A 20,326-nucleotide genomic window follows, 5' to 3' on the forward strand; every position below is an offset into this window, starting at 1 on the left:
TTTATCAAAGCATGTAAATGCAAGGAACACATTCCTCAACCACTGGGGACCTGAACAAAGTCCCTGTGACCCAGACTCTGTGGTCAAGAGTAAAACTCTTCAAAGACCTTAATAGAGGAAGAAAAGATAAGGAAGGGGGAATAAAACCACTAATCTGAGATCAGAAATAGCTATTTAAGACCCACATATCCAGTACTCACAGAAGCTCTGAGTGTTCATTTTAATGGGTCATCCTTCAGCCTTTGAAAACAGCCCTGGTGGAGGGTGCAGCTCCACCTGCTCAGGGCTTCCTTTCTGACCAGCCCAAGATGCTGTGGCCACAGTGTCTGCAGGAAGGCCTCGCAACTGCCACTCATTCCTCCATGCCAAACCTCTTCACCCAGCCCATACAGCAGTCTCACCTGTAAGAGTAGGGTTCCAAAGTGTTTTGTTGTTGTTGTTGTTGTTTGTTTGTTTTTGGTAAGAAGGCTTATTCAAAGAAGGCCCATTAAATGAACTATTCAGAAAGACAGCAGGGCATGGAGTCCGGTAGTTTCTGACCTCAGCCCACTCACTGGCCTTCCAAGTGCTAAGTTTCCATGTTGACGGGAGCCTGAATGAACAGCTTTACAGCATGCTGGCTAGAGGCTCCAAAGCTCCTGGCCTCAAGAATTTCCTATTATGCTTCTCATTCAGGCAAATTTGTATCGCTATTTTGAAAGTGCCCTTCCTCTGTTTTGTGTTTTGTTATCTAAATGCTCCTCATCCAGGAAGCCTCAAAAGGAGGCACGTTCAGTGTCTAAGGCAGAAGAATCCTTCCAGCATTGGGCAGCAGTCTCAGGTAATGAACAGGCTCTAAGTGAACTTTGGTAGTGGATTTTTCTTTACACCAGGAGATCACATTAAAGCACCAGGCTTCAAATGAGAAGCAGACATGGTCTCTGGTACTAAAACACATGAAGCCTGAATTATGTTTCTGTCTCCCCCCAACCAGCATGCCTGAGCACTTAGCAAAGTGGATGGCAGAGGAATGTAATGATGCACAGGAGGACAATGAGTTCCCTCCTGGCCACTCGCCCTCTACCGTAGGCACTGAGGTAGCAACAGGCATATTTGGAGGCTTCCCTGGAATTATGTAGTCTCTTTGGACTGAAAGTCTTCTCAAAGGATTAATGCTGCCCCAATCAGCCTCTTAGCAGTTAAGTCTTCTATTTCAGTTCAAATCAGCAATCATCCCTCAGTCCAAACTCAACCCTAACGAGCAGAGATGGTGTTACCACAGGCAAACCTAATAAGCATGTGGACTTCTCAGATGGAAAGTATACAGTATAGTTACAGTATACAGTAACTGTATACTTTCTGAATGTTAGTTACCAACTAACATTCCAGTCAGAGCTGTTTTTAAGGCAGTGAGTCTTCATCCTGCCTGAGTGTGGGTATTGCCTTATGACATCTGAGATCCAAGGCCAGAGTTAGAGGTGATTAGTCCAGGGTGCATTCCCCCCAGGTGATTTGCCCACACATCCAGGCTCTATGTCTACTTGTGTAACTGAATTTTAAAAAGGAGGTTCAGCTGCCTGCCGCCACAAAAACCAAACTTGTGAGGCAGATGCTGGTGCAAAAGAAAAGAAAAGACATTTTATTCAGGTGCTGTGCAATCTAGGAAAAAGGCAGAATCCTGTCTCAAAGCCCTTCTGCTCAGCAAGACCAAGGCAAAAGCCAGAATCTAGAGTTCCTGCTCCAATTTAAAGTACAGTCATTTGGGCCTGCAGGTGGCTACTAAGCGGTCATAGTCCCCACCAAGATAGCTTAGCTTGTTCCCAGCTATTGTTCATTTCAGGTTCCCTGCTGGGCCTGTGTGTGGAGACCGCAGGGACATGGGCCATGCGGCTGCTAGGGCCACAAGGTTGCATACTCCCAGGAGAGCATGCAAACACACTAACCACTGCATCACTAGGTGGGCAAAAGAACAAGAGGCTCCCTCTTTTAGGCCATGGGCCCCGTGGTCCATGGAGAGAACAGATGAATCTACCGTGCCAGTGCAGGTCACAGTAAGCAAGCAAGGGAGAAACCCAAGAGGGCATCTTTGTTCCCCAAGGATTATATTAGTTTCGGTGTGGGATGGGATGGGTACTTTCTCAAAATGACCAATCAACTTCCCAAGCTTTCCCTCACTTTGGGTGGGTCCACCTCCCAACCAATCTCTTCCTTCCCCCAGCTAAACTAAGAGACTTCTTTGGTTCAGCACCTCCTCCTGTGCCATTTTGACTTCTAAGGCACATATGCCTGCCTTCCCCAGGTGCCACCCTCAATCTGGTACTGGAAGAGGAGGAAGGACTTTTTTCTCTATTCAATGATCTTGCTAGCTTTTCACACGTGGGACCTATCCATTGATACTTCTAGCTTTGCGCACTCAGTCTAAGAGCCTCCCCTGCCACCATGTTAGCCAATGGGGGAGACTTCCCCCGCAATCCAGATAGTCTACTGGTAACACTTGGAGTGCAGGCTGAGGAGGATCCCCTCATTTCCAAACTAAGGACCACCATCTGAACCTCTGTGGAGTGTTCTTACCAACCCAGGGAAGTTGAAGTAGAGGTGGATGGGACGCCCTCCTTTCTGTGACAGGATGAACCAGGTTGGGTCCAGGAATGCAGTGAGAAGGAGATCAGGAAGCAACCAGGAAGCCACCAGGGGGTGGTCTTCCTTCCTCTGTTCCCTGAAGGCATTTCCACTCCTCCTGCGCTCTGGTTTTGGGGAGGAAGGGGAAAACCTAAAATTTGGCTCTAATCCCTCCCTGCTTGTAAGGTGACCCAGAGGAAGTCACTTACCCTCTGACAATTTCCTTTGGAAAATACAAAAATAGCTCCTACCCACAAGCTCCAGAGGGGTGCCCCATGTATACCAACTTGATGTGTTGAGAATGCACTGGCAAAAGCAACCTGTTTGCACAATTATAATTATTACGAATACTGACTTCCCTGCTGAAGTCCAAAACCTGTGTTAGAATGGTTGCCCACATGCTAGGAGCTGCCTTCTGAATGACTCTACCCACACATTAATGTGAGGGTTAATCTCCCAAACTGAAGAAAATATTAGCAGGTCCCTGGGAGCTTTACTTCTCAAAACCTTAGATTAGAAGGCACATCTCGGGTGGCAGGTATGCAGTCAGTCCCCAGCTTAACGACGAAGAATTAGCAGTGTCTTAATTGCTCGGGTCTATGGACTTCAAGACTGAGCCAGAATGAAGAAAGTCTTTTGCTCTGGACAAACCCCCCACATTTTTTCAAGCAATTTCTCCAGTTCATTTGTTTTAAAGCACCTTTGAATCCCTCTGGCATAATCACCCTACCCTTGTCAACACAAAGTGATTGTTTAAATGACTCAGTCAGATCATGCCATTGGCGACTGTTTTCATTTATTATGATTTATTGTCTGTTTAGCACCAATGTGCTGGACACATTCAGCAGAAGAGGAAGCTTCAAAAATGATTTTTCTTTCTGCTCCAGAGGCCGACAGAATACTTAAACAACCTGCTTAGAGTACAGGAAAGATTATACTCACTGATGATTATCCATCACTAAGGACATTTGGGGAAAGATGTTTAATTTTCCAGATGAAAAAGAACAAGACTTTCTCATTGCCATTGATCCTCCTATTGACCTAGGGCACTGATTAAATTGATTAAAGAGAGAGGAAATTCTCGGTTTTTCATGAGGCCAGGAAGAGATTTGTCATGGATAAACCAAAGTCACATAATCCCATTCAATGCAGGAATCTGGTATCAGTCTTTGATCCCCAGAACTGGCCCACATGGGCATCTTTAGGCACTGAATAAATGCTTACTTAATAAATTAATTCAAGTGTGAGAGACCAGACCACTTATTTTACCCATCACTAATCACATCTACAATTTAAGGAATGAAGGTTTTTTTGTAACTGAGCTTTTTAGGAAAGAGTCTGTCATCATTTTAATTCTTCCCTTAGGATGTTGCCAGGAAAAAGAGCAGGTACTGAGCTGACAATCGCAGGACTGTGTTAACTAGGTAAACAGGCTCCTTGTTGTTCTTTATAACAACAGTTAACTAACTTCTTTTAAGTTCTATAATATGTGAATATTAACAATTAGAATTATTTGTAAAAATTAAAAAGCACTATCTACTAACATCATTCTGATACTCTCTCTCTCCAATCATACCTGAGATAGAAAAGAGATAGTGACTGTCCTGTCCTGAATGAAATTCTGAATGGCTCCACAGTGTTAACTTTGCCAATATCCCAACCCTATGCTGGCCTTGGGCTCCCTGCCTATCTGCATCCCCTCACCCAGGCTGCTGCACCAGCACTCAGCAGGGGCTGCTGACACATTGGAGTTTTCCTATGTGTGCACAGACTCATAAAAATCAAGGCACTGATAAGCTATCATCTGCAGTGATAGCCAAATAGTTTCAGATCTTTCTTCTCAGTTCACTTTTATTTCTGAAGAAGTAACTCCAATGAAATGCCTTATCTTTTGCTAAAATGAAATGAAACCTGCTTGAAATCGGTCATTATGTGTAAGTCCTAATGTTACAGAAATGGATACCTGTCGGTTTGTTTCTAGGAAGGTCTGAGACTTTGTTTGAAGGAAAAAAATCATAGGCAGCCTTTATGCCAATCCAGCCAGAACTGTCCTTTTTAAAGTAAGGCAAACTCACTGCCTCAATCACCACCAACACCCGACCCTGCCCCCCAGACCACCTTTGTCTTCATCTGGTCTCCATCAGGCTGTGAATCCGGCTCCTGTCATTCCCACCCCTGCCTTCCCACCCCACTGCTTCCCCAACATGCACACCTTGGGAACTGCAGCAGGAACTGAAGTGGAGGCTCAGGTGGTTTCAAACAGTATCAGTATTTGCTATTATCAAAGCTGGGGAGATGTAGGAGGCTGTCACAACCCCATGGGTGATAAGTTAAGTGTTTCAGCATCGTCAGCTGCCTGATGGGGAAAAGGAATGCAGTAACCAGGACTGTGTAACTGGAGCTAAGGACACAGTAGCCCTAGGGCTCTAGATTCAGAGAGAGGCCTGGGATCCCAGCTAGACCGGGACAGCCAGGCTGCTATCTGCTCAAGGCTTGTGTTGGCTACAGCCCCTGCTTGTCTGTGTGGCAGTGCTTTGATCTGGATGTCTAGTGGGCTCTGGTCCCTTCTCAGGCAGATTGCTCCTGACCCATATCAGACTTGGTATTATTAACTATTTGTTTATTAATTTTCTGTGTCTTCTACTATAATGGTAAGGTCCATGAAGACAGGAATATTGCTTTCTTCACAGGTGTATTTTCAGTGAATAGACCTTTATAATATAAGCAGTAGGTGCTCAATAAATATTTGTTGAATGGTTGAAAAAACAAGTTTCATTAGGTGTCTGCCAAAGATGGCAGACCTATCATGGAAAGGCAGGATCAGAGGTGGTGGTCATGCACTGGGAAGGCATGAACACTTCGGGCAGTTTCTACATAAACAAGTTAAAATACCTGGCCTTTCTGCAAAAGCATATGAACACCAACCAGTTCCATAACCCCTATCACATCAGGCTGCAGTTGCATCTTTTGGTGGGTAGTAGAGGCATGCTGCCCACCTGCACAAGGGAGACCAGGCCGCCCTCTGATGAGAAAAAGCAGATTGAGGCTCCTGCTGCCCTCAGCGTTGGGCATCCAAAGCTTCTGTGAAAGTTTGTCTACCTTGAGCACCTGGGTCACTAAGTTGGCTAAAAGTACCAGGAGGAGAAGAGGAAGGAGAAAGTCAATATTTATTACTGGAAGAAAGAACAGCTCACAAGACTATTTAAACAGGCAAAAAATAACATAGAGAAAAGTGACTGATATACAGATTTCAAGACCCAGGAGTCCTGGTCTGAACTCAGTGAAGACTGTCTATTCCTCATGCTTGACTTTGCCTGCCCTCCCTCCACCACCCTGGGATGTGGAGCCCTAGGGCAGCTATCCAGGTGCCTAGGGTTTAAAAGAGTGGGGGCTTAGATAGGGCCTTAGTCACTGCTTCTGTTTAAAAAAAGCTTTTAAAAGGTTACTTTAAATCTCTCTAGGGCTGTGCAGGTATAACTTGTCCATGCCTTTCTTGTTTGTGGAGAGTTTCAGAAAATCAATAATAGGAACAACCAGTTACTTCAGTTTCAGCATTTACAAAAATAAGCTAGAAAACTGTAATGGGAGAGGACCCTGCTTCCCACATTCTCATATACTGTACTTTGCAGCTCTTAGGATCTGGGGAAATGTTTATGGGCAGTCCAAGCCTGGCGTGGTACACCTAGGCATAGGAGACAGGCAACCAAGGAGTACAGGCGCTGCCTTTGCCACTCCCCTGTATTTTGTTATCAGAAGTAAATTATATTAAGGGGGGGTGGGAAAGGATGGATAGAGCATCATGCTACTGGGTCCCAGTATAGAGACAGAAATGAATCAGAGGACGGTGTTTGGAAAAATAAAATTGTATACAGAAAAACAATATTGTCTAAGGATACCCTGCATGAAATGTGATCACAACAAAATTGGATGGCTCCAGGCACAAGAGCTCTGCTTCCACTAATTTACTTGCTTTTAAACAGGCAGATTGTTAAAAAGGGACTTTGTTCCCTGGGGGCATGTTGATGGGAATATAGTTGCATATCACTGTGGGACCTCAGTCTAGAAGTGAATTAATCTTACGCCTGCATCTTGCCCATGGATGGCTTCCAGAGGCTGATGAAAGGATCATGAAGATCTTGTTTGGGAACCACAGAGGCACAGATTTAGCTGGAGTCCAAGAGTCTCCTGAGTAGCTCACTTCCACTTCTTCCATCTTTGGCAAGAGGTGGCTATTATCAGTTTCATAATTTCTCTCATGAAATAGTTACCTTATGATTAATTATCTCTGCTCTCTTCCACTCAAGACAGGGCTGTATTTCTGTGATAAAGAACATTATTCTAGAAAGCTTTGAGATTAAAAATGTCATCTCAATATTAGAGTAAAACTTCTTTAATTCAGGTTCTGCTAACTTTGTGAACTCAGAATTCATTATCAGTTTCATTGGGCTGAGACTTATCTTAGTCCAGTGGTGAGGGAGAAATGGAGCTTACTAAGCAAATTAGTGGTGGAAACTTATTTGCAAAAGTTGTAACCAGTTTAAAAAGACTTATTCATGCCAGGCTGAAAAACAGTTTATCAAGACTATTAATTTTTTCACATTTTGGAAATTTGAGGTATGATTTATAGAGTAAAATTCGCCCTTTTTAAGTGTATAATTCTACCAGTTTTGCAAAAAACACAGTTATGTAATCACTATCATAATCAAGGTACAGAACAGTCCTGTAATCACCACAAATTCTCTCACTCTCCACTGTGGTCAAGCCCCTTCCCTCAGTTTTACCTATTTGAGAATGTCATATAAAGAGTCATACAGTATGTAACCTCTTGAATATGACTTCTTTCACTTAGCGCAGTGCATCTGTGATTCACTCATGTTGGTGGGTATATAGGGGATTTGTTCCATTTCATAGCAGAGTGCTATTCCGTTGTACCTATCCATTGTACTTGCCAAACTGCTTTTCTAAAGTGGCTGTTCCGCTTTTCATTCCCAACAAAAACATGTGAGAGGTCCAGTTGCTCCACATCCTTGCCAGTTTTTTTACTTTTATTTTCTTTTTAAAATTTGTTATATTTGTAGTAGTGGTATCTCATAGTTTTAATTTGTATTTTGCTATTAATGAATTTGAGCATCTTTCTGTGTGTTTACTTGCCATTTATATATCATCTCTGGAAAACTGATAATCCAAACTTTTGGTCCATTTTAAAAGTTAAGCTCAAAGTATTAATTTAATGGCTGATGTGTATATAAATATTTATATATATTATTTCATTTGATCATCACAACTCTGCGAAGAAAACAGGGCACATATGATTCCCAATTCTCAATATCCCTGAGAAATTGAGGCTGGAAATGGTTAAATGACTTGCCCAAGTTCAGCCCACATGGCAGTACTAGAGAGAGAAGCCAGACTTGCCATTGACACTTTCCTCCACAAGGTGCTGACTTACTTTTTCTGAAGACCAACAGAGCCACTCTCTGCTCAGCAGGAGGGTGGACTGTCGGCTGAGGCTGCAGGTGGCTAAACCAGCCAAGGCAAAGTCCTGGAAAGGTGAAGTCTGTCCCTCTGTCTGTCCCACACACTTTTCCAACCCCCTCCTGCAGTGAAACTTCCCTGTGCTTTTCCTCCCTCCTCTGGTATACTGAGAAAAAATTTATTAAACAAATCATCCCTGACTTTCTCCTCTTCCCAACCCCTGAGGGCGGATGTTTGCATTTGAATGGGGGCTTTTAGAGACTCCACTTCTTCATGCTATGGTTTTGGGTCTGTTCTGTTAGAGCTTCGGGGCTGCTGAAAAGGGGCCTCAAGAGCCCCTGCAGGTGGAAGTGATGCTGTGGATCCCCCCGCCTAACCAAAGCAGTTTTGTTTTTATATTTTACATTTTGAGCTTTCATTTAAGATTTTATTTGAAAAGAAAAATGTGTTGCTTTTCAAAATATGCTTGAAATAAATGGACCAGCATAGGGCTCATATATCCTGTGATGCAGATATTTTACTAATTGAAACTGATCCCTTGAAATTTCCCTTTTACCTCATTGAAAAATAGAACTGAGTTTTCCTAACCTGTTCTCCATGCCCCTCATCTTACGGGTCATACCAAGTATTGATTCCCTTTGGCCTCTGGAGCATATAGGAAGGGCTTGGCTAGTATCATCAGACCTTGAACATTTTCATGTTTACTCCAGTGCACTGCCTAAATATTATCTTTTTCTCTGTGTGTCCTGATTTGGAAAAAGTTAGAAAGCACAGAATACACTTGTGGTCTGGATTTGGGCTCTAGAGTCACCTAGTCGGTCATTCTGACTCTCACACACTAACAGAGTAGTCCTGGAAAATTGCTTAATTTACCTAAACCTCAGTTTCCTCATCTGTGAAATGAGGACAGTAGTGCCATATTTCTTAGAATGCTCTGAGAATTAAAAGGTAATGTACGTATATGATACACACAGCACAGTTCCTGGTACATACGAAGCACTCAGTCAATAACTGCTCCATGAACAGCCCCATAAAGCCCTGAGATTTGCCCTTTCAGCCATGGAGGTGTTTGTAATTTGCCACAAGCTTACTGCTGCACCTTGATTATGCTTTTACAATGAGTATAACTGTGAAGCATCACTAAGCAAATATGGTGACAATTTTTGAGGTTATTAATGTTTATAACACCTAGTTTACATCTTTCTGGTAATAAAAGTGAAAAAATATGTGCCTTAAAGGACATTAACAATGACTCTACAGTGGAAACAATACTTCAGAAAGAGCAGAAGCAAAGTAAAATAATTTGTTATGAAATTTTTTAATGCACATTTTTTCTTATTTGTATTTTGTTAGAAAAAGCAATCACCTTAGTAATGGTTGAACACATCCAAATGCGTCATTATGGTTTGAACACATCCTTAAAAGATTTTGCTTTTGAATACCAAATGACTTCATCTTACTGTCCTTTATCTACTCTAATTATTTTTATATTTTTCACAATATTTTAAATTAGAAGAAAATACATTTCAATGCAACTACATCAGTATTCTCTAACCCAACCAACTGTAGGTTGAAACAGGAAAGGTTTTTGTAAAAAGATGTAACACTTACAAAATAAATGAATTTCTTTGCAGAATAATTTTGAGCAGTAAAAGTATTTATGTCTCAGACTTGCTGTTTCCAATATCTAGTATGAGTATTTTCATTTCAACCCAGGTTCAAGGAGTGACACTCTGAGGTATATTTTAAAGTTCATAGTATTATCCCTGTTCTTAAGACATCTAATTTCATTATTCTCTGATTCTAGCTCATACTTCCAGCATTTTCACAAATCAACACCCTAATTATGGCAACTGTCTTTTTATGTCCAAGGTTCAAACACAAACTGCATTTCATAATAGCCATTTGGAATAATGATGGATCTGCCTCTGACAATCACTTTCAATGGAAGTTTTTGTCATGCTGCCCCAGAAGAAGAAATGAACCCCCTTTCTCAATCAAAATAGTGGGTAGTAAAAGAGTCTAATAACAGTGCTTCAGCTGAGCTTGTAGAAACATCACCTGCTTCAGAAAGTCATTCAACAACCCTGCTCCATTACCTACCAGCTATACAACCTTGGATAAGTTACTTAACTTCTTTGTGCCTTAGTTTCCTCATCTGTAACATGTGCAAGTTTTCATGTGAGTAAATACATTTCAAAGACTTAGAAGAGTGTCTGGTACCTAGTAATCACCTCAATCAATGTTAACTCTTGCCATTATTATTATAACCAGTGATGATACTGCTACATTCCTACACACCCTAATCCAAAGGCAGCCATTATGCTCTGGATACCAAAACTGTAGTGAAAGAAGGAAAGCAGTGTGGAAGACCTTGTTCAGGGCTTGGGAGCATCGATCAGCCCAAAGCTGAAAGCCCTAAGGCTATCACGTGAGGTGTGAGGCAGGGACAGGTCCTCTTTCCCCTGAGACAATCCCTGGCTCCCTTCTGTGAGGTCTCCCTTACCTTCATTCAGCACTGGATAAAACTAACTCTTCCTTGATTTGACTTACGTTTTTCTTTTCTGCACAATTTTTTGCTGGATATAAGAGCCACCTGGGAGAACCAAGAATGCAAGTCTGCAATTAAGTAGTTTATTCCTAGTGGGTCACCTCTGTGGTCATGGTCACTTGGGTTATATTCCATAAGATAAACAAGATGTTGAAACATAGTAGATATTTTGTTTTGTTTTGTTCTGTGTTGTGTGTGTGTGTGTGTGTGTGTGTGTGTGTGTGTTTATCTCAGGCATATGAATTGGAAGAGTGCATTCTATTTTTCAGTACTCTGGGTTCCTATAAGATAATTTAAGAAATATTACAGCTTTTAACTCAAAGATAATGGTGTGTGTGTGTGTGTAATTTGTCTACATATATACTAAGAATATATAACTATATATTAATCAGTCTGCATTCTAGGAGACATTCAAACTGGCTAGAACTGACAACAGGAAGGGGAGAACTTGATCCTAACTTAAGAAAGGGCCTTGCTTCTCCCCCAGGGGAGTATGAGATATTTAGGGTCTCTTTTACCTGTACTACATCTGAACCTTCACTGGCAAGTTGATTGACTCCCCAGGGATAAAGCTCCTTTAAGTAAAGTCATTACATCATCTTCGCTATAAGGTAAACAAGGAAAAGAACAACTATTAAAAGTCAGGGGAACTTGACTGCATGTTCCCAGATCCAGAGCTTCTCTTTGTCTCTCTCCATCTCAGGAAACACTGATGAAAGCTGAGAACTCTTCCCAATGTACAAGGGAGTGGACCCCCCAAAAAAACAGAAATTACCTTCTGGAGGGCAGGCCTCTTATAGTACAGGCTTTCCTCACTAGGTGAGTGTTCTAGGAACTCATCTCTATCAGTGTACCAGCTGGTGTTGTCCTGAGAGGCTGTGTTCAGCCTCAGTGAACTTTTTTTGAAGACTCTTTCAATACCTTTGCCCATTTCATGAAGGCGATTTAAGAGCACACCTGCCCACACCATGCTGAGTGTTCAGCAGTTCTTGACCAAAAATGGTATGACCCTCATGCCCCTCCCTATTCACCCAATCTCACCCTGAGCAACTTTTTTGTTTTCCTGAATGAAAATATCCTCAAAGGGAAACATTTTGCTGATGTGGTAGAAGTGAAACAAAGAACAGCAGAAGCACTAAAAGGCATCAAAATTGACGAGTTAAAAAACTGTGTTGAGCAATGGAATAAACATCTCGACAGGTGTATTGCATCAAATGGAGAGTACTTAGAATGTGACTGAAGTTTAGACATGTAAGAATAAACACACAGTTTCTAATAACTAAATTTCAGGGTTTTTTGGGGGTTCCCCCATACTTTCTATTGCTGGTATCCTCTTTCTGCATTCTTCCCTCCAAATTAATTATTCCCTCACTTCAAATGTATGTTATATTTTCACCACCATTCTCTCCCTAAAAGCTAATAAAAATCACAAACACAGATCTGTTTAGGGCAGATTAGTCTTTAAATGAAGCTCTTTTGCCTTGAAATATTCCCTCAAGTAGGCATTTGGTTTCAAGTCTTCCATTTCTGTTTGTGGAATAGATTTATTTATTCATCAAATATTCATCAAGCACTTATTTTTGTGTCAGAGAGTATGCTAAATATGAAGTCTATTGTGATAAACAAGACCAGTGTGGTCACTGCCCTCAGTAATTAAGGCTGATGTTAATCAAATAAGGAGGCAAATACATAATTACAAATTATAAGTTCTATGAGGAAACAAAAATAAGATGCTCTTGAGGAGAGCAGAATCTCTGCTGGGGTGATATTTAGGAGTCTGAAAGGATGAAAAGGAAGGTGCCATGTGAGTAATTGGGGGACAGCATCCCAGACAGAGGAGTCAGCAGTGACATCCCAGAACAGAGAATGAGCTTGGTGCATTTGACGACGTGAACCGAGGCCGGTGTGTATGGATAATGGAAAATGAAGGGAGATGAAGCTGGGAGACTGGCAGGAGTCCGATCGCACAGGCTTTTGTGGATTGTGTTAATAATTTGGGATTTTAATCTAAGTGCTAAGAATCCACCAAAAGTTTCAAGTGAGGGAATGCTATGATCTAGTTTATGTCTCAAAGAGGTGAGTGGACACTGTATGAAGAATTGTGTAGGCAGGCAAGAGTAGAGGTAAACAGAAGAGTGGGTTATTGTAGTTGCCCACATGGGAAACAATAGCTTGGCAGGACCATCTCTTGTTTATGGTAACTAGGTTAGTTGTCCTGGGCTCTGAGCCCAGTATACCACACTTAACCTCTCTTGTCTGAACAACACTGAAATTCATTTTTGCAATTTCTGTCTTTAAGAACATCTCAAAGGTTTATAAAAGACAGCCATCCACACTGTGGCCTTCTTTTATGAGTGACAGCCCACACTGGTTCCAGTCTTCTAGAGACTGTCCTGTGTCTTGAACTAGGCTGGCAAAAGTAGAGGTGAACAGAAGTTGACAGAGCCCATGTATATCTGAAGATAAGACTAGTGTGACTTATAGATGGACTGTATTTGTGAGATGCAGAAATAAGGAAAGAGTGCAAAATAGGCTTGGGAAGAAAAGAGTTCCATTTTGGACTCATTAAAGTGAAGATGCTAATGTATTTACATGGAAAGATCAAGTAGACAGATGCACATAGCAGCATAGAGCTTAGCAGGAACATTCAGGACTATCATTGTGTAAAAACTACATGAATGCATGAGAACACCTAGGAGAGACCATGAGGAAAGAAAATGACCTAAGAGCAAGCCCTGAGGTTCACCAATATTAGAGGCCAGGTGAAAGAAAAGAGGAACCTAGTATCTTGAGAATGAGTTGCTAGAGCGTTGGGACAAAGAGCAGGGGAGTGGAGTGTCGTGGCAGCCAGGAGTCCAGCTTGTATCTGGGAGTGGTCAACTGGGTAACATGCTGAGGCAGAGCCCTGAGATAAGTGCAGAGCCATGGCCCAGGAGTTGAAAACAGAAAGATCATTGATGATCTTAACTAGAGCAGTTTTGCTCAGTTGCCGGTATGGATGATGGAAGATAGTTTGAAATAAAAGGCTTTTTCCTTTCTAATTTCATCTGTTGGGTTGGGGACATCGTCTGGACAAAGGAGCTGCAGAAATCCCAGCAGGCCCACACGGCTGTTTTCATCTTTCCAAGATGTCTGTTATTTTTCATTCTAGTTAGACGATCTCAGACAGGAAGGATGTATGGAGCTCATTCTCCTGGACAATGACTTCATAAATGAACATGATCACATGCATTAGCCAGCGGTCAGGTTCAAGAAAAAATAGAGGGAGGGAGGGAGGGAGAGAAATGGAGGAAAGGGAGAAGAAAGAAAGAAAAATAAGGTTTGAAAATATGAGAACTAAATGTGATTAATTCTTCTGGTTATTGTATGTCAAGATTTCACAAAAACTGGAGTTTGAAACATTAGAGAAGGCCTCTTGCTGACCAGCATAGTTTCCATCACCTTGGTGTGGCTGATGATAGAGCAGGGCAGGGAAGCAGTTGTTACCGCCTGTCCCTGGTGCTTTATGGAGCTTTGCCTCCTCAGCCTGGTGCAGATGCTGCATGTCTAGTATTGAACTGGAGAATTACTGTCCACCAAAATGAAAACTATTAAACCAAATATATAAATATCCATCTTTTAAATCATTTTACTTTGTGATGGTAGTTCATTTTAATTTATGACCAATAATCTTAATCAGTAGTGGCTTAGAATATTTTAGCTTTTAGTTTCTCCTATTAAGCATTTAATAATCTGTAAACAAACACTTGAGAAGTGTTTTTATAAGAGGGATTCTTTTATATTTTTGTAGTTTGAATAATTTCACCTTCTAGTTTACCATTGTAAGCAAGTTGTTTAGAAATAAATGCTAAGTATTCAGTTCATTGCTGGGATCTTGATTCTGTTCATCAGTGGCCACTGACTTGGCATGTCCATTTCACATACTTTAATCCTATTTGCATCACTACATTTTAGGAACATTTTCTCAGTAAGTAACAAGAGTAAAGAACCTGACATTTTACTTCTGGCTTACGCATTTTGTAATCTTGGTCAAGTTACTTAACCTCTCTCTGCTTCAATTCCTCCTTCAGGAACTGGTGTGAATAATCTCAACCTCCCTGAATCTCAGAAGTAATTTGAGGCCAGCTAATTGACTCTACTGTATATGATGTAATGGTGGGGAAAGAGCTATTAAAATGTGAAACATCATTACCATGGTCCAAGTTAGAGATTACCATTGCACAACTACCCCCTAGTTAGGTCTTTCGAACACCACTTTTAACTCTTTCAGGCGATATCTTCCTATATTAGTGGCATTGCCACCAGCTATCATTGTTATTTATAGTTTTAAATTCTAACACAAAAGCAAAATATACTCCAACTTTCATAAAAAACATTTGCATCTAAGGATTTCAGAATATTCCAAGGTAACCAAGGATACCCGAGGTAGAGCAAAACTACACCATGGAATCACAGTACATGGGAATGACTGACTTACTGCATTATTCAAAACCTCCCTGGCAAGCATGCCAGTTAATGTGGTCCAGTCAGTATGTAGGCAGTCACTGGGGCACAGGAGAAAAATCTGCCTCAACTATATGTAAAAATTTATTATAATCCTTCCATTGCAAGGTGCTTTTCCCTTTGAAATGTCACCTCGATGAGGCAGACATTTATCCCCACCTTTTAAAGGGAGAAGTTGAGGCTCAGATAGATGGAGCAGCTGGTCCAAAACCACATCAATGGTAAATGCCAGAGGCAGGACTGAATTTCAGCTCTTCCGATGCTTTTCTAGGATTTTTTACTCACTACATAGTAAGTAAATATAATAATTTATATCAGTCTATGGAAAGAAGGAAGAGAACATTGTGCCCTAAATACTCCATTCAAATTTCACATCAAAGGAAAAAATTTTTTACAACTTATTTATATTCTACAGGTGGCCAGAATTATTGGAACTATCCTGCCCTCTTCCTCTTCTTCTCTCATTATAAATCAGCATCAAACGTACCAGATAAGAATCCTCAAACTGTAGACAAAGTAGACCCTTGATATTCATGGACTGGGTGTGTATAAGAGACCCAGACAGACTCTGACACATGATGTTATAGCAGCAGGAACTGGAATGACATGCACTGAGGTTGGTGTGTGAGGCTCTTGGCTAGTGAGGGTACCTGGGCTGCCACTGAGCATTCTGATTTCAATGTGGTTTCATTGTTCACCACTCATGACCATATATCAATTCTGTGGAGAAAAATGACACTCCGGAATGACATTCCAAAATTTGAGGATTTCCAAAGGTCTTGGGACATGTTCCTTACAAATATTAAGAGTTTACTGCATTGGATTTCCCTGCTTTAATTTTGCTTTAGTGGCCAGAAACTCAAGGATTATGTTAGTGCTTATAGTAGTGACTAACTCATCTGTTCTCCCTCTACTTGGCTTCTGATCAGTGGTTGCATCTTTTTAGTCACTCCTCATTTCTATCATTTTATTTTGTGTTTTGTTGTTGCAAGTTATCTCAAATCCTTTCTTAAAAATCTTAAATCCTAAATAAATGTTGAAAGTAGGCTTCCTAGGAAGAATCATTTATCTTAGTGCTAGGACTTTTATAATGTTAGAACTACTGAAAAGAATTAAGGATAATGATTTCCAAAAGATAACAAAGAACGTTTTTAGATGAATATATCCAAATTCTGAGACTATTTGATGGTAGCTAAGAATTATGCTTTGAGTGACACCTAATGGTCAAAAAAGTCACTCTCCTAACTTTTTCGAGAGGACTCAGACCCGTGTTTCACAAAGCTTGGTTCTTGGACCATCTTCAGAATCACCTGGATGCTGTTAGAAATGCAGAGAAATTTCTGGGACCTATCCTACTAGAATCTCTGGGTCTGGCCACCAGGAATTTGTATTTTTCACAACTTCCCCGTGCTATTCAGATATACACAGGACCATCAGACCTGATAACACGCAGGAAGTTAGAAGTGGCCAAGGCCTAGGGATGGATTAGGCCCAGCCTCAGCAGTGACCTCCCTGATCTACCAGTGAGGGCAGGAGGTGGGGTAAAGAGGGCAGCAGAACGCGGAGCCCGGGGGATGTGGCTGGCTGCCCTCTTGGCAGTGAGGGTGGGGGTGGGGGTGGAGGTGGCGGTGGCTTGGGACCTTGAAGGCAGTTGCCCCTGGCTACCTACTCCTGTCCCTGAAGTAGAGAGAGGTCGCGGGAGCGTCGAAAGCCCGCGTGGCACCTCGGCTCCTAATGCCTGTGCTTCCTGTCCCACAGACGAACCCAACTCCTGGAGTGGTCCCGCTGCCGCCTCCCCAGGTCTGCAGGAAGTAGGCGTCTCTCCCGAAGACGTCCTCTCGCCATTATCTCCATCACATCCAATCCCACCCTCCGACCCTTCCCACCAGATAAGCCCAGACCCGACTTGGGATATCAAAAGGGAACACGACGTTAGGAAACCAAAGGAGCTTTCAGCCGGTGGCCAGAAGAAGCAGCGCCTCGGAGAGCAGAGAGAGCGCTCGGCGAGCCCGCAGAGGGCCGCTCGGCCGAGGCTCGAGGAGGCACCCGTCAGCCAGGGGCGGCCCGAGACCAGCAGGCCCTCCTCGGAGGCCAGGGCGCCCGGGCCGGCGGGGGCGGTGGCGGCGGACACGGTAGACGCGGCGCGGGCCGGCGGGAAGGAAGGGCCCCGCGCCACGACGGGCCCGGAGCTCGGCCGCCGCGAAGGCCCTGGGGCTGCGCCTGCGTTCACGGGCCCAGGCGGCAGCACGCGGGAGGCTGAGGGTCGGGCTGGCGCTCGCGAGGGACCCCGGCCAGGGGCGCGGCCTCCGGGGAGCGCTTCTGCGCGCAAGGCCGCCCTGGCGCCGGGGCCTTGGAAGGTACCTGGGTCCGACAAGCTGTCCGGAGTCCTCAAACCCGGCGCCTCGACCGCGGGCAGATGAGCTGCGCGGCCCCAGCCCACCGCCCCGCCTCGACGTCTGCAGGCCGTTCTTCGGTTTCGTCTCGCGGCATTTTAATTTATTTTCACTGTCACACGCATAGATCCACAAGGCACCGAGGTCTGAGAGCATCGACGTGAGGTCCCAGGTGTCCACGCGCAGACTGAAACTGATCCCTAAAGCCCCCGGTTCTCCTAGGGGGAGGGGGGCTTTGGCAGCTATGGAAGAACCAAAATAACGTGAAGAACGTCACGGAGTGACAGTGCAGTGTAGCTTTAGTTTAAAAAAGAAAGAAAAAAATTCCCCCCACTGCATGAAGGATCTGGATATCATCCAAACTTTATATCAAGAAACTGGACAAGAGCAATCACAAACTGGAATATCGCCTTAAAAATCAAACTGCACGGAGCAAGCTGAAACTGAGATAAGATTATATCTTTTAATTGATCTAAAGAGTTGTAAATAAATTGTTCTTGACATATCTAGACAGGGGTTAAAAGGTTTCTTTGAAACATTCAGAACTGTTGGCCCATGACACGTTTCCGTGGCTCACCCGTGGCATCCATCACTGGTATTAGCGGCAATGTTCCCTGCCTAGTGCAGGATGAGTTAGAAATCTAGTGAATTCATTGATGTGATGCCATTTTTGCTGCCATTTCTGTGATCAAATCATATTTCTGTACATTTTCAGTGGTAGAGAAAAAAAGGTTTTAAAAATTATATCCTAGGAAACAGTTTGCCGTAAGTCAGAATTTTGCGGTTTAGCTCATAGATCTTAATCGATTTTCATCTAAAATATGAATTTCATAGAACCACAATTTGTTTAATCAAGATTGGCAATGCTGCAGTTCCTTCATGAAAAGGCTTTCCTATTGTCTCAGGCAAGCAGAGCTAGTAGCTTCTTTGACAGCAATGTTATATTTCATTTATTTTATTTTTTTTAACTTTTCATGACTTCATTTTCACTTTTGTAGAGCAGAGGCAAAGTATTTCTCCTATATTTCTCAGATTATAATGAATCCCTGATACTAAAAAATCATTATGACCAATTTATTTTCATTAAAGAACATAAATCTTTTATGCATTCCTTTCTGCTTACCTTTCTTTCCTTACTCTTCTCCTTTTCTTTCCATTTGATTTGCTTTTTTCTTTCTTTCTGGTGGTGTTGGCCAAGTTGTATTTTATTTTTTTTATCAACCTCTAGATGTTTCTGTTTATCTTCATTGATCTATGGTTGACCCCCTAGTAAAATTCTAAGGCTTGTTTTCTCCCCTCTGCTTTAATATTTCTTTGGGGGGTATCCATTTGTCAACCAAAGAACCTCCAAAGCTATAGACATTTTTATTAAAATTTATTTGAGCCAGATTTGTGAGAAAATGACCAGAAGCCAAGTCTCAGTGGATTGAGAAAATGCTCTGGAGAGTGTCAGCTTTCCAGGTCATTTTAATTCATTTAGAATCAAAGGAGAAACGGGAATTTATGATCAGACCATCCTGTGTGGTTACTTTTTATCACAGCACATGTCATGTCTGTCATGTAACCCCTTGAGCTTGTCAGGTTTATTATATAGCCCCATTCTTGTTCACACATTGTTACTTATTTATAGCTACACATATTAAAAGGCTAAATGTCTCTGAGGGCATTTTGTCTTTAATATGGTCTGAATGAATGGGGCTTCATCCTGCTGGTAAACTGCCCCTTATAGGAGTTCAAATGCAAATGAGCCTCACCTCCCTACACTTGTAGTCAAATGAGGAAAGAAAGGAGAGCAGGTCCGGCACACCAGTCTCACCCAACAGCCTCCCTGCGTTTACCCTTTCCCTCTCTGTAATTGCTGTATCCCGAGCTCCAGCCATTTAATTTTCATCAGGCATAGGAGTAGCGTAGTTGTTTGACAAGAGGAAAATATGGTTGAAAGCCTCAAGTGAAGAGTCTTGCAGACTGTAAAAACAGTTTCCAAACATGGAACCCATTCATCATAAACAAAAGCACAAACACATGTAGCAGTTTACAATACATTTGGTTTTATCTCAATTAGTCTTTCTTCCCTGGACTAGAAATCCAGTATATTTTGCCATTAATTTATTGAATCTGGTTTTGGACAATGCTTCTGTAGTGTAGCTGCACGTCCCGGTACTGTATCCTCTGACATTTATTTTCCACGTGTTGCAAAAGGATAAAAAAATTGCGATTACGCTTGCATAAACTCTAATTTGCACAGTTCACAGCTACTACTTGTGCAGTAATTGCTTTATGTGGCTGTAATCCATAACCTGTGAACACAGCACATCATCTAAATCCCATTTCAAATAATATTTCTGTGTAGTGTTAGCTGTGAATTTACCTGTACAGCTGTATCTCTATAAATATAATTCCATGTATTAATAGTCACAGAAAGACTGTAAGTGAGCAACTATTTTTATGAAACACAGCACTATGGATAAATTAACTTTTACAGAAATCTTGTTTACTGTATCATATTCTAAAACACTGTCAAATAAAATGTATATCCAAAAGTCGTTTCTTTTTCCAACTATATAGGCTGTGTGTTAATTTGAGTAAATAATTACTGGGATTTAATTTTTTGGAACTGCGGTTTTCATAGGTTTTTTTTTTTTGTTTTTTTTTTTTAAGTACATATAAGTTTAATGCCCCAAACAAGACTTCTTTGAAACTTGAATCTAAATGCAATGGAATTACAAGGGGGAGAAAAACTGTTGACTTTTTTCACCCAAGTAAACTGAGAGTTTTCTCATAGATAATCTAGTTGGTGTTTTCCTGT

General features: G+C 42.1%; 1 protein-coding gene across 1 annotated transcript in view; it reads left to right on the forward strand.

The window, feature by feature from the left end:
• The window catches only part of MAGI2 (membrane associated guanylate kinase, WW and PDZ domain containing 2), a 1,613,703-nt gene extending 1,593,657 nt beyond the window's left edge, over positions 1-20,046 (forward strand). Inside the window, exon 22 of the mRNA XM_090287299.1 lies at positions 16,886-20,046. Within this exon, the coding sequence (XP_090143425.1) occupies positions 16,886-17,547 (662 nt within the window). The 3' untranslated portion in view covers positions 17,548-20,046. The remainder of the gene's footprint in view (positions 1-16,885) is intronic.
• Positions 20,047-20,326: the final 280 nt, after the last annotated feature.

Source organism: Furipterus horrens, unplaced genomic scaffold (genome assembly GCF_987537825.1).
Source record: "Furipterus horrens unplaced genomic scaffold, mFurHor1.1.pri manual_scaffold_9, whole genome shotgun sequence".
In the NCBI taxonomy this organism is placed as follows: Eukaryota; Metazoa; Chordata; class Mammalia; order Chiroptera; family Furipteridae; genus Furipterus; species Furipterus horrens.